Here is a 24,873-nt window from a genome sequence, read left to right as displayed (position 1 = left end):
GAATTTTTTATATTTTTGTTAAAGGGTCAAAGTAAATACTTTGACAAAATTTTATAAAAATTAAGCGAGCCAAATTAATTTTAGTGAAAGTGTTGGGTACCACCTTAATATATTCTAATTTCTAAAAAATTACAGCACTTTTTTTCAGATTCAAACAGTGCAAGTCATGAAGAGAAATGAATAGTGTTCACCCATGGTCTAGTAAAGTATCAAGTTTGCTAAAGATTGAATGCATCTTTAAGTGAATATATCTAAATAACAGCTTTATTTTGTCACAAAAATACTCTGACAATTAGCATTTGACCCTAAAACTAAATTATTTTATCTTTGATATAACATTAATTTAACTATTCAAACTAACAAAAAAATAAGCCTAATACATACCTCTTCTATACTTATGGTAGCTTGTGGTCCTTGTGGTACAGTGAAAACTGGCTGATGTAAATTCACATCAAGTATCGTAAAGTACATTTTTTTCTCTGACGACTTTTGTGGTGATCCCCGATCTGTAGCTTTCACTGTCACATATAATATTCCCACCTGACCTAATAAACTACCTTTTAATTTAACAACACCTTCATATTGTTTTCTATCAGGATTAAATATGGTAGCTATTGTAAACTGGACTGTAGCATTAGTATCGGATGTTAATGAATAATCCACAGTGCCGTTGTCTCCGTTGTCAGGATCTGTTGCAAAGATATTAGCTACAGTGGATCCATCGGCAGCATTCTCGTAAATTGGTATCTGATCACTTGTTATACCCTTGAGGTCAGGTGCGTTGTCGTTCACATCCAACAAACGGATCATAATCTGTCCTGTTTGTTTTGACTTTTGATTGGTTGGATCGTTCACATTGTCCCTGGCAACAACATATATACTGTATTCTTTTCTGGTCTCATAATCTAAGTTACAATCCACAGTAATTTCCCCCTAATAAGACAAGACAAAATTAGGTCTTTCACAAATATATTAGCATTGTAGAGAATGTTGTTTGCTTGGGTTTTTAAAGATTTCTTTGGTTTTTTTTTGGGTTGTTGAATTGCAAATTAAAATTCATAGCTTACAATTATTTGTACAAACATGTTGCTTTGGGTAAGAACATATAATAATATCATTTTTAGAATTTTTTGAATAATTTTTACTTTTCTGAAAATCTACAATTTTGATACAATGATAATACATGAATGATATACTGCTTTTAAATTTCAATATGTGATAAACAGATTCTATCTATTCAATTTAGATTTTTGACTTGGTATAATATAGTAAGTCAGTGTATGTGTTTCCAGTTTATCATGTAATGCACTACTTATCATAAATATCTATAATTCCTTCAGACGTAGCACAAGAAAAATTTGAAAGCACCAATTGTATTTTAAGATAATGATAGATTAAGACGGCCAGTCAGACTTCAGAAATAAAAATGTAAAGCTTATCTGCAAAAGTCGATTTATTTTATTTCTATCTATACCAGGGATATATAAAACTTTACTCAGAACTCAAAGTATATAAAATGTACTTGAAACATCAAATCAACTATTGATTGGTTAATTGGTTGATTTCTGAGTCTGAGTATAGCAGCTGCTCGAAAGTTTTATGACCCTAAGGTCTGTTCTCTTGTTACTATTCATGTTCTGAAGTCAAGTCAAACTTACAGTGAACTCATTAATGACCAAGCAGCCATCATCATTGTTAATTTGTAAAGAGTACTGAAGACTTCCAAACTCTCCAATGTCTTTGTCTGTAGCATCAATCACTGCTATCCTAGTACCATTAGCAGCGGACTCAGATATACTATAGGTACTCTGGTATGCATTAAATATAGGGGATTCATCGTTAACATCTAGAACTGTCACGGTTACTGTTGCTGTGGACGACAGTACAGGTACACCATTGTCAGTAGCAATGACCTTGAAATTGACCTCAGCATTCTGTTCCCTATCTAGTTTCTTCACAAGTCTAACTGTTCCTTAAAAATGCAATTGATATTGTTATATTATTAACTTTCTAGGGCATATCCATATTGTTGAGAACATTTCAGTCCCAGGAGCTTCTAAGACTTAGAAGTATGATGTATACTACATTACTCACCAACAAATATAGTGTTTTTGAATGCACCTTTAAATCTTGATTCAATTTTCATAGTTTCAAATTAGTGGTTCAAGTGTAATCATTCTTTAATAATTGCTTAACATTTTTGAATAGGAATTATGTCTTTCTCATGTGATGATCTCTCGACTTTGGTTTTACAGATCTTACATTGAATGATATTGAAAATTGTAAACACAACATATAAAATAATCAAATATATCTCTACTCTTTTCATAAACTGTAATGATGAAGGCCATTTATATAATGATAAGAAAAACAATCTTCAGAAATATGTTTTCTGTAATAATTTGCAGGGGTTCCAAGTATTCAGGACTTAAATGAACAATTAGTTGTCTTACCGGTATTAGAATCTATTTGAAATGTTGTGGAATCAGATGGAGCTACAGAGAACTTGATTTGTTGGTTTTTATCCACATCTATGGCTGATATCGTTGTTACCACGTCCAAGATGTCTCTTCCTTCAGATATGTTGACGTGGTAGTCACTGCTTGGTGTAAATGTGGGTGGGTTGTCATTTTTGTCGTCAAGAATTATTGTAAGGGTACCTGATTAATAAAAAGGGAAATAATTAGAAAGTGGTTTGAAATGGCCTGCATAAATGTATAAAGATGATTATTATCATAAATATTTCTTTTTTTATATTCATAATAAATCCATATTGCAGCAAACAGTCAAATTATAACTTTTACCAGTTTTTTGTTGGGGTTTATGTTGCTCAGTCTTTAGTTTTCTATGTTATGGTTTGTCTATTGGTCTTTTTTTTTTCTTTTTTTAGCCATGTTGTTTTCAGTTTATTTTTGACATATGAGTTTGAATGTCCCTCTGGTATCTTTTTCGTTCCTTTTTTTTTTTTTTTTTTTTTAAATAACCACAATTTTCATGACATTCATAACCTTCGTCTATTCAATAATTAACATATATTACCTGTAGCTGTTTGTGGATTATGCATGACACCATTTTTGTCCTCCACTAATATTTGTAGAACTATTTTCTCTGCTGTTTCTCGGTCTATATTGTCCTTGTTTATTTTAATTATTCCACTGTTTTCTTCAACAATAAAGTAGTCCTAAAAATAGAAAATAAAAAAGGACTAAATAAAAAACTATCATAGAATATCTAAGAATATACACTTCAACAAAATCTATCAGTAACAATTATAACCATTCAACCAAGAAATGTGATAGTAACATCAGAAATTTTAAACTTCAACTTCTGGGATATGGATTTGTTGATACAGAACATATAATATAAAAGTTTGTATTTTTCTAATCTTCTTTTAGCTTGTCGTTCACTTTTATTTATTAATTTCTATTTTCATAAATATCTTAACCTTTTCCATAGTATATTATATATTTCATACCAATCAGGTGTTCAATATTGACTTTGTCCTATATCATTCTCATTTTCAAACGTAGAATAATAAAAATACTGAACTCAAAGAAAAATTCAAAATGGAAAGTCCCTTATCAAATGTCCAAATCAAAAGCTCAAACCCATGAAACAAATGGATAATATATTCCTGACTTGGTACAGGCATTTTCTTATGTAGAAAATTGTTGCTTAAACATAGTTTTGTAGCTAGCTTTACCTCTTACTTGTAGAGTGAAGTAAAATTAAATTAACCTAATGAAACAACTTTTTGATCCATACCTGAATGTTGTATTTTCCTACATCAACTTCAAATCCATTCTCATCAAATGCTGTAGTTCTATTCTCTATCAAACTATAATGTAGATCAGCATCAGAATCAGGATCTGTCGCAGTGAAGGTTGTCACCACCTCAGATGGTTTAGGAGAGTTCTCACTAACATGTACAGTCCTTGATGAAGTGAATATTGGACTTTCATCGTTAACATCATCTACATTTATCTTTACTTGACAATATCCAACTAGAGTTGTAGACCCTCTATCTGTCGCAGAGACATTCAGAATATATAAACTCTTAGTTTCCCGGTCTAACTTAGCGCCAGTTTCTACACTTATTTCTCCCGTTTTAAAGTTAATCCTGAACTGGTCTTGTGATCCACTGTCTATTCTGTAAACAAATTCATTGTTAGGGAATGTGCCGTCAGCATCAGTGGCCTTGATCTGTGTGACAACCGTTGTATCTGTGGCATTCTCTAAAACATTGGCTGTATAACTTGGCTGGTTAAATATGGGAGCATTATCATTTACATCCTGAAGATAAAATACATTATCTATCAATTTGCAAAAAAAAATATATTAAATAAAACTATTTTGTTTTCATAAGCAAGAGATAAATCTATGTGAGAATTTCTTGTTTACTATATAATGATTATGAAGAAGTGTATTTGTCATTTTCAACAGGTCAAAATAAAACAAAGATCATATAAAAAGTCTAGAAATTTTATTGCGTAATAAAGCTTTTTAAACAAAAAAGAAATGATTAAGAATAAGAGATTAAACATCAAGCTATCGTTAATAGCTTCTTGAAGTATGAAATTTTAGTATTTTTCTATGGCTGTAGTGATCTCAATAAAACATTGTGCCATCTAAGTGCTAATATGTAAAGTGGTTATGTACCTCTACTTCTATGGTAACATTGATGACCTTTGACCTCCTAGGATTTCCCCAATCCATGGCCTCTACAATTAACACAACCTTTCCATTGAGTTTTGGATCCAGTGCTTCATAATCTAGAGGTGATTTGACAGTAATCTCCCCTGACAGTATATCTATGGCAAAGTTGTTTTCTAGTCCTGGTGGTGTTTTGTTAATCTCATACTTTATTAAGCTGTTAGGTGTGTTAGGTTCATCTATATCAAAGGCCTGAAATAATGTCATTCAATCAAAATGAATACTTAAAATACAGGAGTCAATTTCACAAAAAAAACTTACAACTAAGATTTGTCGTAAGTCATGAACAATTCAGTATACTTACAATCAATCTTAGTTTTAAGTTTTTTTGTGAAATGACTCCAGTTCAACACATCTATAATCAATATAAAAAAATAATATTGAATTTTTGCTACTTAATACAATGACAGTTCAGTGTACTGATGGTAATGACTGCTGGAATAAGTTTTCATTTCATCAAGCTTGCGATAATAAAATAAAGATTAGCTATCCATTTTAGCATAAATCTTTTGAATAAAGATTGATAGAACTATCACAATGAAGGGAAATAACTCCATTTTTTTTTTAAATGTAGTTACTGTTGTAAAACTATTATCATATATTGCCTCTTTTTCTTCAACTTTCAGCAAATTCACTTTTTTTTTATCTAAAAGCAAAAAATACCTCCACAATAAGTTTTCCTCTTTGGAAATCACTGGCTTTCTCCTTAATTGTACTGAAATACTCCTCTCTTCTGAATTCTGGAGAGTTATCGTTCTCATCGGTGACATTGATTCGTAACTCTGTGGTAGAACGGAATCCTCCACCATCTTTAGCCTCTACAGTAAGATAGTATTCATCAACCTTCTCTCTATCTAAATCTCCTGCTACAGAAACCTCACCAGTCTTGTCATTTATAATAAACCTAAAATTACACAAATGATAGTTGAAATATTAATGGATACATACTAGATTTTGACTTTTTAAATTTGTTGCTGCTCAAATAAGTTTACAATTTTTCTAATGTAAATAATTTTTCAATATTGAAATGAATTTTAAACACCTAAGGAAGCTAAATACTCTTTTAACTAACTAATTCATATGCAGATGTTTATGCCTGACAGCAGCATTTGTTGGTGTGTCTCAATAGTAGAAGCATTTTATATGTGTAAAACAAAATAAAACCCCTTGGATACTGTTATTTTATGTTGATGTCTAATTGAAGTTTACATTTTTTGTTTCATTCAAACGAACAACTTACTTCCCATTTCCTCCCCTCAATGAATAAGTCAACTGTCCAAATATACCTGAGTCTTCATCTGTTGCCTGGAAACAGAAAGTGTTGTGAAAAAAACTGTCACATGCATAATGTATCAAAGGAAATTTTTATCTTAATAAATTAATGATTTAGTAACTGTGATACCTATATAATTGTTTTGAATAACTGTTTTGGTATATATTCAATATATATCAAATGAGATGTGGTACTTTTTCAAAATCTATGTGAAAGAGACCGAGGAAGGATGATTTAAATAACTATAGATCACTGTACATCTTCTAAATTATAGTCAAGAGTGTTGACTGACAGAAAGTACATAAGTCATAACTAAATTAACTAACAAAAATTCAACCTGACCCAAGGTGATTTTAATTCCATCCTTTTAAAACTACATTTTTTTATTTTGTTTGCTGTGCGACTGATTTTTAACTTTCCATCTCCTATTTACATTATTTAGTACATAGGGTTGTTGTGTTGATCTGTTGAATTTTACCCAGACTGACATCATATCATTGACTTCTTTTAAAATATATTGTATTAACTTACATTAACAATGATGACGGGTGTATTTGCTGCAGAGTTTTCAGATATAGTAGCACTGAATATCTCAGATTGGAACTGAGGAGGAATATCATTTACATCTATGATGTTCACAGTAACAGTAGCAACACTAGATTTCTTCTCAACAGTGTGTATTTCTCTGGCTATGACCTATGGTAACAGAAAATAGGTAAATGATATTCATTTCATATCAAGTTATAAACATGATAAAAATGTGAGGCTTTCCTCATACTGTTCTTTTTAAGACTTATTGTAACAAAAAAGATATAAATCTTATTTATTTCACTTCAAGTTATAAAAATGTGAGTCTTTTATCACACTGTTCTTTAATTTTTGACACAAAAAGTAAGTTGTAAGAATTTGTTCTGTCTTTTTAAAAAGTACTATAAAAAATTCACTATTCACAATGTAATAAAATAAATTTACATTTATGCATACAAATAAAATATGCATTCAGTCTGAACAGATCTTTGTAATTTCTAACATCTTGTAGATCAGTTAAGATAATCGAACACCTAATTGGTATTTTTATTTTTCATTCCTTTTTTTAGATACTTTATGTAAAATGCAACCATAATTTACAAACCTGAAATGTTGTTGAATTCATCTTCTCGTAGTCCAGATTTTTGGAATTATTGACTCTAATTAAAATAGGTGATAGAGAGTATACTGTGCTGGGCTGTGGTGAAAAATCATTATAAGGCTGTCCATTCTTCTCAAAACTTAAACTGAATATACTGTTCTGTCCCTGTTAACAAATAAATAAAAGTTACATGGAGGCACTATGTATCAGATATTATCAGATAAACAGTACATAACAAATGCTTTAGCCTGAGGATTATTTTTTTTTTAAATAAACAGCAGTGTATGACATTTGTCTTGAACATGTATGACATATTTGCCACTGTACATTAAACAACCACCACCCAGTCATCAATCATTAAATGATGCTATAATAAACCAAGCTAAGTATAATAACTGATACCTCACTCAGCTCAGGTTTATAATTACTGATGATATATAATTACTGGTACCTACCTGATCTTTGTCACTAACAGACATAGTAGTTGTTACACCAGTCAAGGTAACTGGTACCCCATCCTGCATGTTCTCCAGGATCTTTGCTGTGTAAGTGTTGGCGTTGAATTCAGGTTTGTTATCGTTGATATCTTCGACAGTTATAGTTACAAGTGTTGATGTAGTTGTTGGACCATGATTAGCCGATCCTTGTTTCACAACTTCTGATGCCTGTAAAGGATTAACAAAATCTCATCAACATAATGTAGGGGTAGATCTTTGTGTACAATGTGAGTTTAATATTGTTTATTCAAACAAAATTAGTATAAACAATAAATAACTTTGAACTCAATTCAATTTGATTTTTTTAATAAATTATGCATTTGTTTTTAATTGTTTTTAAAAACATTGTTCTGAATTTTTTAAAGTGACATTTTTCGCCAAATTTTCATATAATTCCACACACCAGTAACACTTACCTGCAAATACATAGCATATACCCCTCCCTTCTGTTTGACAGCATTTTCTCCCTACCTACAGCAAAACTTACCTGTACATACATGGCATATACCCCTCCTTTCTGTGTGACAGCATCATCATCTCTGTCCAAAGCACTTTTTATGGTGATCCAACCACTATTTTCATTCAATGAAAAGTTTGCAAAATCACCTAAATAGAAATATGCAAAAGTAGCTAGAAAAGGTGACAATTTTAAAGTATTTAACAATTGACCAAGCAAACAATTTATAACAAAACACACAATCATATTGGACGAAAACATTGGTAAATAATTGGTTAAACTAGACTAAGTTATTCCCAAATATTCAATACATAATTCTAGTAAAATCATTTCTTTTTATCATTTTTATTTATATTGAAGTTGCATTTCAAAGTATTTTATTGTTATTTTAAAAAGCGTTTAGTCTTAGTTGCATGATTTTTTTATTAGTTGTTAGTGGCTTTGAACTAGCTGTCAGATAACTGCGAGTACTCTCAGATCTGTTCATTGTGTCTTTTTGTGTCGGGATGTATAAGTACCAGGCCATGTCCACTTGTATTTTTGTCTATCTGATGAGTTAAGCCTTTTTCAACTGATTTTTATAGTTCGTTCTTATGTTGTACTGTTATACCACTGTCCCAGGTTAGGGGAGGGTTGGGATCCTGCTAACATGTTTAACCCCACCACATTATTTATGTATGTGCCTGTCCCAAGTCAGGAGCCTGTAATTCAGTGGTTGTGGTTTGTTTATGAGTTACATATTTGTTTTTCGTTCATTTTTTTACATAAATAAGGCCGTTAGTTTTCTCGTTTGAATTGTTTTACATTGTCTTATCTGGGCCTTTTATAGCTGACTATGCGGTATGGGCTTTGCTCATTGTTGAAGGCCGTACAGTGACCTATAGTTGTTAATGTCTGTGTCATTTTGGTCTTTTGTGGATAGTTGTCTCATTGGCAATCATACCACATCTTCTTTTTTATATATTAAAAAAATTAATAATATTTCATATAAAAAGTTACTAGATGTTTTCTTCAATTTGAAATAACGAAAGCATATGTCTTTGTTTTGCATCTTGACTTCAGATGCAATCAATTTTTTGGGAAAGCCATTAATGTCCCATCAGAAACCATTGATGCCAACTTAAAACAATATTAATCATTAAGTTTCCAAACTTACCCTGTGTAAATTTGTATGTAATATTATTAGGAACTCCTCTATCTCCATCTAAAGCCGTCACTTGTAAAACTTTTTCACCCTTTTTAAGAAAAATAAATAAGTAAAAGCTAGTCCATACAAATAGAATATAATTAGAAGCCATATACATGTAAATTAAAACTATTTTTCTAAAAGACTAAGGGCTTGCTTAATCAACAAGTGTTTATGTACAGTAGACAAGCATAATTAAAATTAAATAACCTGTGCAGCCCTATATGATGAGGCAGAGCCCGCTGGTTCTATATCCCATATGTCATATTTCATTGAACATCAAGAACCTCTTAACTGGACATATTTTGACCTAATAAACTTTTTTAGATATATGGTAAAAATAATGAAGGAATTATCCACATTGATTTTCAAGTTAAATTTCTTATGCTGTGATTAAACCATTGCTTAAAAAAACTTCTTGCTTCTGGCTGTAAAAACTTAATGTGGGTTATTTTTGCACAAGCTTATTATTTTTTTTTTAAAGTCAACAAGTTTACACACTTAGATAAAAAAAAATCTTGTATTTTGTAAAATTGATCATTATATAGGATTATTTCCTTCATAACAGGCCTTCATTTCAAATTGGCTTAAAATAATTGTTAGTGGGAAAATCATTAAAACATATTGTAATCAATAAAAACCATTTAATGATGATTGTATTTACCAAGGACATATTAAGTAATACAAACAAAGTATATATCACAATTAAACATCTGTTACCAGGTGACAACAACAGACTTATCTAATTTACTCACAAATGTCAGAAAAAACGATGATTTAGCAATTTTATCCATCATCAATCTATACCTCAGTGGGTGGATACTGATAATTATTTTTTTTTCTTTTTACTGACAATATAATTTTTTTATAAATTTATTACTTTAAGGTAGAATCTTTTTCTATTACACTAGACTAAGCCAACATAAGTAGGGTTGCAATATTATTATCAACATCATTCCTAAATATGTTTGTGTTATAACCTTAAAAGATGATAAGACATTTATATAACAAGAATAAAGAATAACTCACCAAAGATATGTTTTCTTTTACTGATACACTGTATGGTAAGTTAAAGAAAGCAGGAGGTGTATCCTGTATATCTGTTACTGTGACAACAAAATCTGCATCAGCTGTACTCTTAAGTCCCATTCCATCCTAAAATGATAAAATTATTAGGAAATGTTTTATATCATTGCTAAGATAAGATAAGAATATATAGTAGTAAGATTTTGTTCCTAAGTATTAACACAATATAAGTGTCTCCAACAAGGTTAAATCTCACCCTTAGACCTTGTAGTTTTTGTGAGTGACCAGTTGTAACCTGAAGTCTCATCTAAAAGGACCTGTGACTTTTGAATATGTTCAAAACTGATTTGCTTAAAGTTGCATAAAGTGATCCAGTGACCTGAATATTTCTAAATGTAACCTTGTGACATGAGGGTGTCCTTCTGGAGCCTCATATTGAGATGTGAATAAACAAAATACATAAGTAACAGTACTGAACTGGCTGCAAGTGAAGTGTCTCTACATAAGTACTGAATAAACTGCAGCAGATATGTCTGAAAATTTACTGAATAAATACAGATTTCTAAAACAAATACAAAAGTACCAATGTTTTACATCTGATTTATTTACAATATCATCACCAAAGGGGGACTTACATCAAAATAACGTTTTTTGATTATTCATGTGAATTACCTGAGCACTGATCACAAATTCATAAAAGTTGTGTCTTTCATAATCCAGTAGATTGTTGATGATGACATCACCTGTGTTTGGGTCGATTCGAAATGCATTTTTATAGGTGTCGTCGGCTGTTTGTGCTGCTGGCTGAAAAATAAGTTTATAACTTGTATAAAATGAATCTGATAACAATCAATATATATACAGTCAAACCTGCATTAAAGGTCACCTCTAGAATGCTAAAACCTATTTTGTCATGTCACCTTTTTGTCTACCTGTTGAAATATCTTATCATTTAGAACCTAAATTCAAAGGTCACATCTCTTTCAAGGTTGGTTACCTCAGTTCCTAAAAGATGACCTTTGTATACAGGTCTCACTGTAGATATATATTTTGTACCTTTTGGGCATTAATATAATGTTTTAATCTAATCAAAATATCTATTTCTTCTTCTGAGATAGTTGATTTAAAAATATAAAAACATCACTTTTTATGACAATATGTAATGGTTTATGCATGACAATGAAGAATGACATATTGTTTTACATGAAATTCATAAGAGGAGCTTGTGAGGAAAGGGAAAATCTTTGATAATATTTATTGATTTTGTTATTACATGCAGTTGTTTTGCCTCAGGTTTCTGAATCATGTTTTTAAATGTTTACAGGCAGAACTTGTGATATTTTTCATCCTGAATGCTGAATGAAGAGGATAAAAAGTTTGATGTAATTTCAATAATTAAATAGGTTAATCTATAAGAAACATTTCCATATAAAGTAAAAATCATGGATAAAGAAAGAAAACAAATTTTGTCAATCTCTGAGACACACATTATGAATCAATTAAGAAATAATTCTTTCATGCCATGCACTATGCTCATTTTAACATGTGTAGGCATTATATTTGTTAATATCTTAATACCGAGCGTTAGCAAGGTATTAAATGTTTACAAATATAATGCCTACCCATGTTAAAATGAGCATAGAGCATGGCATGATAGAATTATTTTGATTCTAATAGGAATATATTAAACTTTTGTACTTCGAAGCGGACCTATAGTAGATTGTCGAAATGTTGCCATTTTGATTTTATGAAACAAAAATGTTATAGAAAAATCAACAGTTTATCAATAAAAAAAGAACAAAACATTTAAACTTACTTTTTGAATGCTTTTATTTATTTTCCTAGCGAGCAACACCAACAAAAATGTCCATTAATTTTGATCTCTGGCGTTGTTCAAAATTCATCTGACATTGCAATTTCAATTGTGACGTCAATCATGTGCAGCCCATGTTCTATTCGAATTAGAACATTGCTTTGTACCCAAAGCTAAAGAAGAACGTCATATTAGAATCTCTAATAACAAAAATAACAATATGATAAGTATGACTCAATTTCTTTTCACACTTAAATAAGTTCACAATGAAACAGAAAGAGACAAATACCTGCATTGAATAAGTGACTTTTCCTCCTAATCCATTATCTTCATCTATAGCTGAAACACGACCTACTGTTGTCCCTATAGCAGCATTCTGGAAAAAACAAAACATTTTTTAATTTGATTCATCATGTTCATGGTTTGTAAACACATATCTTACATAACTATTATAGTTTAGAATCCAAAAGCTTATGACACAGAGTCAGAAGCATGTAAAAAGTATAATTACAAAAATACTGAAGTCCAAGGAAAATCCAAAATGGAAACTCCCTAATCAAACAGCAAAACCATTTGCTCAAAGACATCAAACAAATGGATAACAACTGTCATATTCTTATCTTAGTAGAAGGCATTTTCTTATGTAGAAAATAATGGATTAAACCTGGTTTTAAAACTAGCTAAACCTCTCACTTGTATGACAATCACATCAAAATTTATTAAATTGACAATGTGTGAACAAAACATACAGACATAATAGTTTAAAAAGTCAATAATAGGGGTACAGCAGTCAACATCGTGTTCAGTGATTGTCATTTGTTGCAGAATGCTGAATGTTATATTTGATTTTTGTTTGTTTTAAACATAATTGAGGACATCAGTTTTTTTGTTGGCATTGTTTTACATTCATCATGTCAAACCTTTTATAGCTTGCTATGCAGTAATTGTTTTCTCTCATTAATGAAGATATTGAGACAACCACCCAACACCTGATCAAAATCAGATGCATTTCTTTTTTTTACTTATGGAATCATTTCCCTGGACATGCTGGTAAATTAGTCCTCTAATCTTATTTTCCTTATAATAGAACTGCATTATATAAGGATGCTACATGACATATATAGTTTGAAATAAAGATGAAATGAATTAGCAGTCTCCTCACAAAATCAATTATCTGGTGAGACTAAAATATCTTTTATTAATAAGGAAATTAAGGTCCCAGACTTATGTTATTAGACAGTTCTACATTGTGATGCAAAGAACATGTTCAATTACAAATACTGGTCACATCCTTTACATAGGTTAACGTGACACATAAAGATTAAAGTTTGTACCATATAAAATGTCTACAAAATCCAAAGGAATGTCCCTTTCTGTCTTTAAAATAAAAGTATGAAGTTCAGGACTGGGGCATGGCAAAAGGAGAAAACATGACCCTTTGACAAAATGACAGCTACAAGTCACCAAACAGCCTTCAACAATGACAAAAATCTCATACTGCATAGTAAGCTATAAATGCTTTTTTTAACTGTAAGTAATCTCAGATTGGTACTTTGAGTCTTTAGTTTTTAAGTTAGTTTCTTTTCAATCTATTCAGTTAGTCCATTTTAAACTTTTTTCACAGTTTTTTTCTTATATTCTGCTCTTACTGGATTGCCTCCATTAAGTAGTAGATACTTCTTGTTTTGTGCTAATTAGAGCCACTAACAAACATTACCTCTAAAACTGATTCTTTATATCGTCTAGTATGAAATTCTGGATGTTCGTCATTTACGTCAGTTATATATAGTGATATGGTAATAATTAGCTGAAAAACAAAGAAAGTTAGTTAAAAGTATGATAATAAATGTAGTATATTCCACTTAAAAATATTGAACTTATGTGGTTATTAAAATAATTACAAACATTCACTCAGAAATCCAATAAAAGTTTTAGGTACATTTTGAAAAAAAAAAAAATAGAAGTAAAAGCTAAATGAGAAATAAAATGTTAAAAAAATAGATGGATAAATGGAACCACAGAACAAAATGTTATTCCCCAATCCCATGTTAAATATTAAAGTTTTGAAATTTTTCATTAATTTCTCACAGAAACTATTATTGAAACAATTGAACTTCATTACTTGTATATCATACATGACAACTTCTTAAGTCTGATCAGTAATAACTATTATACCTGATTATGTTCTATAGTATTGTCTCCATCTGCCATGATAAAATATAACTTTCTGTCTGAAGGGTCCTGAATAATAAACAAAATAATTCTTATATACATGAAAAACAAACATGAAAAGGAAACAATAATATTATACTTCATGCCCGCCGGGTTCTGGAAATTAAAAAAGTATGGGATTTACTCGCTGCGTTGAAGACTCATTGGTGGCCTTCGGCTGTTATCTGCTCTTTGGTCGGGTTGTTGTCTATTTGACATATTCCCAATTTCCATTCTCAATTTCAATGTATAAATTCTGAAGAAATAGGGTAGTCAAAAAGTATAAATTCAGATCAATACAAAAAGTATTGTTGATTAGCTAAGCATTTATAAAGTTGGTGTATCATTGTCTTTTTTACAACATGCAATACATGCATTGCACTAAAGCTCCATCTATATTTATGTGAACTATTTGTTATTGGTTTATTGGATGTAAATTACTTACAACACGTGTGCTGTTCATCAGAGAATGTACAGCCTTTCCAGATTAAATTCATTTTAACTGTATTGTTATATTTAAAAGTGTGCCTGTTCCAAGTTAGTAGCCTGTAATTCAGTGGTTGTCGTTTGTTGCTGTGTAACATATTTGTTTTTTGTTTATTTAATTATAGTCTTGTACATAAATTAGGCCGTTAGTTTTCTCCTATGAAATGTTTTACATCTGTCATTTCTGTGACTTTTATAGCTGACTCTGTCGTATAAGCTTTTCCCATTGATAAAGGTCATACTGTGACCTATAGTTGTTAATAACTGTGTCATTTTGGTCTCTTTAGGAGAGTTGTTTCATTGGCAATCAATAATGAACCAATCAAATCAGGTATATTTTTTCAACTGACCCTATCTCTGTCCAGCGGTGCTATTAATATGATGTCAACTTTTCTTGTTTGAGTACTATCACCCGTGGTTGTTCCTAATCGAACTAGTTGTCTAGTTTTCTCATCTTGTATAGAAAATATTATCGGCATAGGTCCATCTAAATCTCTGGCTTTAATAGTACCTATAGTGGAATCTGGAAAGATATTTAGCAGTATTAATGTTTGTCATCTGTCTCTCCAGATGTATAGTTTCTACCATAACCCAGTATATACAGTGGATACTATGGCACGCTGTTTTTATATTTATTCAAATTTGAAGATATCTTATTTATTTAACAAGATATCTTATTAAGTATTAAGATATCTTTAATTTTTATAAGATATCTTATTTAATTTGAAAGTAAATAAGATATCTCTATTAGTTTATAAGATATCTCTATTAGTTTATAAGATATCTCTATAAGTTAATAAGATATCTCTATTAATTAATAAGATATCTTATAAAGTATATAAGATATCTTACTTCTTTATAAAGATATCTTTTAAATACATACTTTATAAGATATCTTATCAATTAATAGAGATATCTTATAAACTAATACAGATATCTTATTAACTTATGGAGATATCTTATATATTAAATAAGATATCTTTATAACCAATTAAATAAGATATCTCTATAAGTTAATAAGATATCTCTAAAAGTTTATAAGATATCTCTATTAGTTTATAAGATATCTCTATTAGTTTATAAGATATCTCTATTAGTTTATAAGATATCTCTATAAGTTAATAAGATATCTCTATAAGTTAATAAGATATATCTAAAAGTTTATAAGATATCTCTATTAGTTTATAAGATATCTCTATAAGTTAATAAGATATCTCTATTAATTAATAAGATATCTTATAAAGTATATAAGATATCTTACTTCTTTATAAAGATATCTTTTAAATACATACTTTATAAGATATCTTATTAATTAATAGAGATATCTTATAAACTAATAGAGATATCTTATTAATTAATAGAGATATCTTATAAACTAATAGAGATATCTTATTAACTTATGGAGATATCTTATTAAGTAAATAAGATATCTCTATTATTAACTATATAAAAGATATCTTATATAGTTAATAAGATATCTTATAAATTAATAGAGATATCTTATATTTTAAATAAGATATCTTATATATTTAATAAGATATCTTTATAAACAGTTTAATATATAAGATATCTTATTTAATAAATCAGATATCTCAATTAATATATAAGATATCTCATTTTGTTATTAAGATATCTCAATTAGTTTATAAGATATCTTATTTAACTAAATAAGATATCTCGAAATTGAATAAATATAATAACGGCGTGCCATAGGATACACCATAATATGCTTATAAGAATGAAGATTTCATAAAAATGACTAAATGAAAACATTCACTACATGCAGGAAGAGATTAAAGCTTGAATTTTTTTAACACAATGTCAAATTGAAAAAAATTTGACACCTGGAAAACAATATTTTCTTAAAATCTATCTTAAATTGCAATCTTCATGGATATTGCCATACTAAAAAGCATAGTAAAAGTCAGCATAAAAATAACAGAGAAGAATAAAATTCTAACTGTTTTACTTTAACAATTAATGATGCAATTACAATAAAAATCATTTTCCAATTATGAAATATTGAACTGTGTAAAACTAATTCTTCCATTGGTTTCATCACTATAAAATCAACTACTTGTAACGTTGGTAGCCTATATATATTAACTAAGAAACAAGCCATGTGTACTGATTAACATACTTTAATATAATGCTAGAGCTAAGTAATCAACACAAATACATAAAGCAATACGACGCGACCTTATCTGCTATGTCCATCAACACAACACGTGCGTGAACTCTGAACTGTATAGATATTTATGAATGAATGAAAGTTACAATATTACATCTCTTCTTTTCTCAGATTAAACTTCTACTTTAATTAATTATATTACTGTCTGTGTAGTCATAAAATCTTTAACTGTCTGTGTAAACAAATTAAGTGATAAGATGCATAAAATTGTATCAATAGAAAATTAGAACTTTATAGTCTGTGATAAATGTAAATTATCTGGTACGCGTACTGTAATGTCATTATAATTAGTGGATCGTCTGATCAATCTGATAAGGCTATCATTACGAGTGTGAATAGTAAATTCCACAAAATCGATTTGTATCATAAATTCACAAACATATAAATCAACATCAAACCTAACTGATACATCAGAAAGAGCACAGGATTATTATGCCTGTAACACAGCTCTTTAACGCACATAATCATCGAGATGTTTCGGTGTTTGTTTTTCTCGCGACGATCTTCTTAATGGTGTGTTTGGTATAATGTCATCATCAATGATTTCTTCTATTTCCTCATCAGTCATTATCTTAGATTTCCCAACCATTTTGAAGTGTGACGAATTTCGAGTTATATCTTTTTGTTGTTCGTTCGTTGCCGTAATCATACTACCCTTTTTATTCTTGATTGTTAATGGTTGAGGATTGTACGGGGTAGATAGTTTATCTTTCTTTTCCTGTTTAACTAGTACTGTATCTCCAACTGTAAAATTAGGTACTTTTACTGAATGTTTTTTCTCGAAGTATAATTTCATTTTACTTTTGTTCTTGTGGTCTTCTTTTCGAACTTCACTGTCGGCCTGGTTATTTATTGAAATGTTCGGCATTTTGGTATTAATTTTCCTTCCAAATAAAAGTTCTGCCGGGGACACATTAGTTGTTGAGTGCGGTGTTGCTCTATAATTGCGAAGAAATGTGTGTATTTCTTGTCTCCAACTACGATGTTCCGTTTGAGCTGCACGAATTGCTTTTCCTATAGTTCTCATAAATCTTTCACTTTCCGCGTTAGCGCGAGGCCATAACGGAGTTATTTTGCGGTGCTTAAAACCCATGTTATCTGCAAAATTTCGGAACTCTCCTGAATTAAACGGCGGTCCGTTGTCTGTTTTCAGTTCTTTCGGTATTCCAAAAATTGAGAAAGTTTTGTCTAATAGCGGTATGACGGATTTTGCGGTTAAACTGGTTAAGGTTTCTATTACAGGATACCTTGAGTATTCATCAATTATTACCATAACGTAATATCCATTCGGAAATGGTCCACAAAAGTCCATGCTGAGATTCTCCCATACATTATTCGGTATCTCAGACATTTGTAACGGTTCGAAAACATTTTTCGGGGTTGACGCTAAACATGGTATACATGATTTACACGTTTGTTCTACAAGTTTGTCTATTCCAGGGAAGTATACCTTTTCACGTAACAACTGTTTTGTACGTACTATGCCCTGGTGCCCTTCATGTGCAAGGTCAATTACACGCATCTGTAAATCTTTCGGAATGACAATTCTATTATCATGAAGTATGATCTCCATATCATTAACGGGAACGACTGTTAATTCGTATCGTAATCTTGAGAATGTATCTAGCGTATTACTCTCATACTTGTCCCACCTGTTTGATTTTAATGCAGTAATAACAGTTTGTAGATCTTTATCTTTTTGTGTACTGTCAGCTATTTCATTAAGGGTCATTGCCTTCGGCACAGCGTTGTCAGTTAAGTATCGAACATACTCTTCAGCTAATTGAGAATGTTTACATGCAATAGATGTAGTCGGGGTCGGATGTCTTGATAAATAATCAGCTGCGTTCACCTTTCCTGGTTTGTACTGTACTTTGAAATTGTATCCCTGTAATCTTAATCTCCATCGTTCAATGCGTGCTGGTGTTTTTGCCTTTGGACTGTTGAATATAGTTTCAAGCGGTTGGTGATCGGATACCAATGTAAATGATTGTCCGTACAAATAAAGGTGAAAATGTTCAATTGCCCATACAATTGCTAATGCTTCCTTTTCTGTTTGCGAATAGCGTGTTTCAACGTCTGTCAATGATCGGCTTGCGTATGCGATTATTTTCCCATTTTGTGTTAATAATCCAGCTAATCCAACGGGACTTGCATCTACTATTAACATTGTTTCTTTGTTAGGGTCAAAGTATGACATCACACGGTTAGCAACAAGTTCATTCTTTAGCTTGTCAAATGATTCCTGTTGTTCAGATGTCCATTCCCACTTGGAATCCTGCTTTGTTAATCTGCGGAGCGGTTCAGTAATAGTTGAGTAATTTGGAATGAAACGTCCAACATAATTGGTCATTGCTAAGAAACTACGGATTTCACCTACGTCTTTCGGTATTGTCGTGTTCCTGATAGCGCTTATTTTTCTTGGATCGGCTGATATGCCATCTGCACTAAAAATGTGACCATAGAATTCAAGTTTGTTCTTATTAAATTCACATTTTGCCTTATTTAATGTCAAGTTCTTCTCTTTAAGACGTGCAAATAATTTTTCCAATCGTTTATCATGTTCGGCCTGGTTCCTTCCAAATACGATTATATCGTCGGATATATTTCGGACTCCATCTAATCCTTCCAGTGCATTACTCAGTGTGTTTTGAAATAACTCTGCGGCTGAAGAAACACCAAAACTGAGTCGTTTGTATCTACGTAATCCTACGTGTGTCGTGAAGGTTGTGATGTTCCGGGATTCTTCGTTTAACTCAATTGATGATATCCACTTCGAAGGTCCATTTTCGAGAATACTGTAGATCCGTTTAAATCTAAGATCATGTCATCGAGTGTTGGTGTAATATGACGTGAACGCAAAATAGCTTTGTTCGGTTCTCTCATATCCACGCATAATCGAATTTCGTTCTTGTTTTTCGGTTTAGGGGCCACAACTATCGGGGACACCCAAGGTGTTGGTCCATCCACCTTTTCTATTATATCCTGTTTTTCGAGTTTCTCGAGTTCTGCTTCTACTTGCTTGCGAATGTGAAACGGAATACGCCTATGTGGTTGTATTACTGGTTTTACACTTCCATCAATATGAATTTTCACTTTTTCATCTTTTAATTTTCCAATTCCATTGAACACATCGCTATATTTATTGCATAATATTTCATGTTTATCTGCTACTGACGAAATGACTGGCACTATGCTTAAGTCAACAGATGTATCATAGCACAATAAATTCCCGTATCTTCCTTTCATCACATACACCGGTGCGGTTGTTATTTTATGGTCAGTCTCTATTGTAGCGTGAAATTTTCCCATTAATTTCAAGTTTTTATCTGAACCATATGCGAAGACTTTAGTGTCGGCGTGAGAAAGTTTGGGTTTACACTTGATGTTCTCGAATGTGCTTTCATCAATAACATTAATACTTGATCCTGTGTCAATTAAGATATCCACATTAGAATTATTGATTTTCACGTTGATTTTCGGTTGTCCTTTCTGTACTTTATTCACAGTATTTTCTCGTAATCCAAAAACGTAACCATCGTCAGAACTGCTATCACGATCATCATCATGTTTGTAATTGTCAACTTTGTTTACTTTTCTTTTAAAAGTGCTAGTTCCATCCATACGTTTAGATCTACATACAGAAGCGAAATGATTCAACTTTTTACATGAGTTGCAACTTTTTCCAAATGCCGGACACTTGTTTGCATGTGGGAAATCACCTCCGCAGTTTCTGCAAGTAGTCTTTTTCTTTACGTTGTGGTCAGTTTGTGTCTGTAGAAATCGTGGTCCGTTTCGACGTTTTCCAACTCCTTTTCTAACAGCATTTGCGGATTGTTTGTCTGATTGTTCAATTTCCGTTGCCTGTTTTTCGGAAAGTTCTAACGCTCTAGCTGATGAAATTAATCCTTCAAGGGTCGTGTCTTCCCGAAGAGCCTTTCTTCTTAGTCTAGTTGAATGACAACCTTGGATTATTTGCGATTTCACTTCTTTAGATGTTTCCGTAAATTCACAGTTTACAGCTAGCTGGCGTAATCTCGTGTGAAAACTGTCGATAGTTTCATCAGATGTTTGTTTGGCTTGCCTAAATTTGTAGATTTCATATTCCGTATTCTTTTTCGGAGCAAAGTAAGCGGTTAACTTGTGTTTAGCGGCAGCAAAGTCTTCTCCTGTATTGTCAAGGGTATCAAAGACTTCGTTGACATCTTCTCCAGCGTAATGCAACAAGAGTGCTCTTTGTCTTTTGCTGTCCTTTATGTTTAAACCGATGAATAAATTTTCAAGTCTACTTATCCATTTACGCCACCTTATTTCAGCATTATTCTCATGTACCGGAAAACTCGGAAAAATTGGTAAAGATGCAGCCATGGTTTGATTATCAGTGTCACTAATTATTAAATCCATTGAAATACATTTTTAACATTTCCAACTTTAGTTTTTATCCTCGTCGCCAATGTAACGTTGGTAGCCTATATATATTAACTAAGAGACAAGCCATGTGTACTGATTAACATACTTTAATATAATGCTAGAGCTAAGTAATCAACACAAATACATAAAGCAATACGACGCGACCTTATCTGCTATGTCCATCAACACAACACGTGCGTGAACTCTGAACTGTATAGATATTTATGAATGAATGAAAGTTACAATATTACACCACTGCATCAATGCAGAGTTTTATCACCATTATTTTTATGACTGTTGTCTCAGTAACAACAATGACAGATACCATTATGCAACATTTACACATGATTGTAAAACATGAAACCAGGTGGAAATAACAAAATCCTTGTAAATAATTTACAGCATTGTCCATGAAAACTTGATACATATATGAAACCTGTCAAAATTTGTTCATAAAAAGTATGTAAATTTCTGAAATGTCAAATGTGAGTTATACTTACTTAAAGCAGTGTTTTCTGGAATGATTATCGTATTCGTAGCTGAGAATTCTAACTGTTTTGGCGCATCATTGGTCACAACTGTCAAATAAATTAATGAATAAAATAATAAATGTGAAATATTAATGCTTCAGTAATAATTGATATGACTTTCACTGTTATGATGATCCTGCAATAGGATCTTGATTATAAAGTGCAACATTTGCTATATATCGAAACTGCAAAACATTCAAATTTTTATAAAATCTTAAATTATTAGAAATAAATGAATATAAAATTATTGCTAGTAACATATTTTGTAATATTTCTATAGGGTTTAGTTGTGTGAAAATTTTTATAGAGTTATTTGCAATTTGATAGATATTTTAATTGTCCCTGTAATTTTCTGATGACGGACAGCAATAAAAGCACTTGTCCTTGTGTTTTCATATGTGCATGTGTAAGCAAAACAAATTCTTCCTCTTCCATTTGCCTGTGTATAAATATATATTAAGTTCTCTTAGAGGAATTCAAACTCAACTGTTAAGTCAGAATAAATTACCTGCACTGTGTTCAGTGTTACATTATTCTGTGACAGTGACTGTCTAGTTGTGAATGTTAAGAGCATTCTATACAAACAAATCAAATTATAGAATGTATAAATATCTCAGGACTATGAATTGGTTGAACCATTAAATGATCAGCCAGCCTGGTCAATATCTGTCTACTGTGAAACACTTCATTATAGATTAGCACATGGGTCAAGAATGATCTAATTTGTATGTAATGGACTTAACATTCTGACAAATACAGTCAATTTGATGGAAGTGATTTCACCACTCTGATACTGGTAAGATTTACAAACCGATCTGTCAGTGGTCAATGCTATACATACTGCCAAACAGCTTATTATCCAATCAATGATTTATTTGTATCAAGTGCTTTACAGACAAATCCTGTCACAATGATAAACCGACCAGAACTAAGTCAGAATGTAAAATAGTGGCTAATTTGTAAATCGTAGACACTGTTTTGATGGTCAATACCGAAGTGTGGGATGATGTAAAGAATGGTCATAACATTTACAGGTTAGACCGTCTCTGTCACAGAATGATGAAATAGTTTGATGTTAAGTCTCAGTCTGTGAGTAGTGTAATTATCATAATATAATAGTAATTGTTCACAAAAATCTTGGTAGTTAAAAAGCACTTGCAATCGTAAGTCATGAATACTCCAGTTTAACATCAGATCAATTTGAGTCAAGAGATTTTTTTTGTGAAAAGTGCCCCTGATCATAATACTTTAAATACTCTGAAATGAGGTTTATTGTATGTCAATTTATTTACTATGAGTCACCTTTGAGTAAGGTCTAAGAAGACTTCTATCATAAACTTAACCCTGTCACAGTGTGCCTGTACAAATCAATCACTCAAGACATTTAGAGGCTGTCTTTGTTTCATGCTTCTTACTATTTTACTTGTCATTTGATTTTTACTGTTAAAAAAGATTTCTGCTAAATTACATAACCATTTGCACTTGACTTTTATGGCTTAGGTTATTGATTGTGCAACTTTATGCTCAACTTTGAAGATTCTTTAGATAATAAATGTCATTTATTTCACCATGATTTAGTCTTTGTTACTTCTACAATACATCTTCCACATGACTTAAATTTACAACAGAACTATTTTATTCTCAAAGCAATATACAATTAACTGTTACATCAACTTTATTTCTTCTCTTTCATTTTCCATTTCTTTCCAATTACACAAAATCAGATTGATAAAGCTGATAATTTGAACATGATATGTTCTGTACACTCCAAAACAATTATGTTTTATAAATTGGTACAATTCCCTGAAGACTGCAACGAATTAACTAAAACCAGAGCACCAGTGATTGTCCAATATATGACAATTCTTCATGGAATTCTCATTTCAACCAAAAAATATTACATTACACAACACAGAAATTCATATCAACTTCATTTGTAGATTTCAGCTCGGATTGTCCCAGAATAATGTTGAATGTCTTTTTTTTTTTCGTATTTTGCTTTGTTTTATTTTTACTATTATATATGTTACAGTAAATAGGTGAAATTAGGAATTACATGTAATTACTAAACATTTCAGTAAATACCTGTAATTACTAGCAAATTTAGTAATTACATGTATTTACTAGTTGTTTCAGTGATTACTGGTAATTACTGATTTTTTTTGTCATTTTTACAGCTATTTACTAACTTGATGTTTTTGTTTTAAAATTAAAAACATAACTCAAGATACCAAATAAGAAAGTAAAGGGGTAGGGATTTTAAGTGAGCTTACTTGAGGATGTAGGAATATAAAGCACATCTAAAGTGCATACTCTTTAGTGATTGTGAATTGAAACTGGAAAACGGTTGTTTTATAAGTCTTGAATTTCCGTAAATATATGCATGCAAGACAATGATATCAATCCAAAATTGATTTTCATAATTTTTTTTAAACTCAAATCTCAATCATGCACTGTGGTTTAAAACTTTACAATAACTTTCTCTAAATATCTTGGATTTCTATCAAACTTGGACAGAAGCTAAATGTTTATGATCATAAGATAATATCCGAAAGTAAAGATTGTAAAAAAAATCCTTTTTTCCTATATTACTCATAAACATGATAAATGGACTATTTTTTTCCCAGTTAACATTACATACACTCTGCAGTTAAAGTTTTTAAAACATTAGATTTTATAAACCATCCTGGATTTTTACCCAATTTTGACAGAAGCTTCTTATAGTACTAGTCAAAAGATAGTACATGTATCTGGAGGAAAATTTTAATATTTTTTCCTCATTTTTGTTGAGCCTGGGATTAACAGCAAAAGTAGATGAGACTATTTGTTCTGCAAAACCCATACAATTTTTAAAGCTTAATACATCGATAACCCATCTTCAGCTAGGGGTTGAATTGAAGGTTACATGAATACGTATTCAATGAAGTCCAAATATTCACTCGCAAGTGCAC

General features: G+C 31.0%; 1 protein-coding gene across 6 annotated transcripts in view; it reads right to left on the bottom strand.

Moving 5' to 3' along the window:
• Positions 1-24,873, bottom strand: part of LOC143046228 (cadherin-23-like) — a 62,009-nt gene that overhangs the window by 14,900 nt on the left and 22,236 nt on the right. For all 6 annotated transcript variants that reach the window (XR_012969101.1, XM_076219272.1, XM_076219274.1 and 3 more), the window contains 20 exons: positions 21,893-21,970; positions 15,142-15,314; positions 14,270-14,335; positions 13,812-13,901; positions 12,384-12,470; positions 10,954-11,085; positions 10,285-10,410; positions 9,226-9,304; positions 8,100-8,218; positions 7,571-7,780; positions 7,119-7,280; positions 6,518-6,682; positions 5,954-6,018; positions 5,377-5,617; positions 4,660-4,905; positions 3,766-4,293; positions 3,040-3,181; positions 2,454-2,660; positions 1,659-1,972; positions 385-933 (listed from right to left, as the gene is read on the bottom strand). Coding sequence is in view for 5 of the 6 variants with exons in the window: in XM_076219272.1 (XP_076075387.1) it covers positions 385-933; positions 1,659-1,972; positions 2,454-2,660; positions 3,040-3,181; positions 3,766-4,293; positions 4,660-4,905; positions 5,377-5,617; positions 5,954-6,018; positions 6,518-6,682; positions 7,119-7,280; positions 7,571-7,780; positions 8,100-8,218; positions 9,226-9,304; positions 10,285-10,410; positions 10,954-11,085; positions 12,384-12,470; positions 13,812-13,901; positions 14,270-14,335; positions 15,142-15,314; positions 21,893-21,970 (3,779 nt within the window). In the remaining variant the exon portion in view is untranslated. The remainder of the gene's footprint in view (positions 1-384; positions 934-1,658; positions 1,973-2,453; positions 2,661-3,039; positions 3,182-3,765; positions 4,294-4,659; positions 4,906-5,376; positions 5,618-5,953; positions 6,019-6,517; positions 6,683-7,118; positions 7,281-7,570; positions 7,781-8,099; positions 8,219-9,225; positions 9,305-10,284; positions 10,411-10,953; positions 11,086-12,383; positions 12,471-13,811; positions 13,902-14,269; positions 14,336-15,141; positions 15,315-21,892; positions 21,971-24,873) is intronic.

The sequence above is a fragment of the Mytilus galloprovincialis genome, chromosome 9, assembly GCF_965363235.1.
Source record: "Mytilus galloprovincialis chromosome 9, xbMytGall1.hap1.1, whole genome shotgun sequence".
In the NCBI taxonomy this organism is placed as follows: Eukaryota; Metazoa; Mollusca; class Bivalvia; order Mytilida; family Mytilidae; genus Mytilus; species Mytilus galloprovincialis.
Note: the sequence above shows the minus strand (reverse complement) of the source record. Positions and strands in the feature narration are given on the sequence as shown.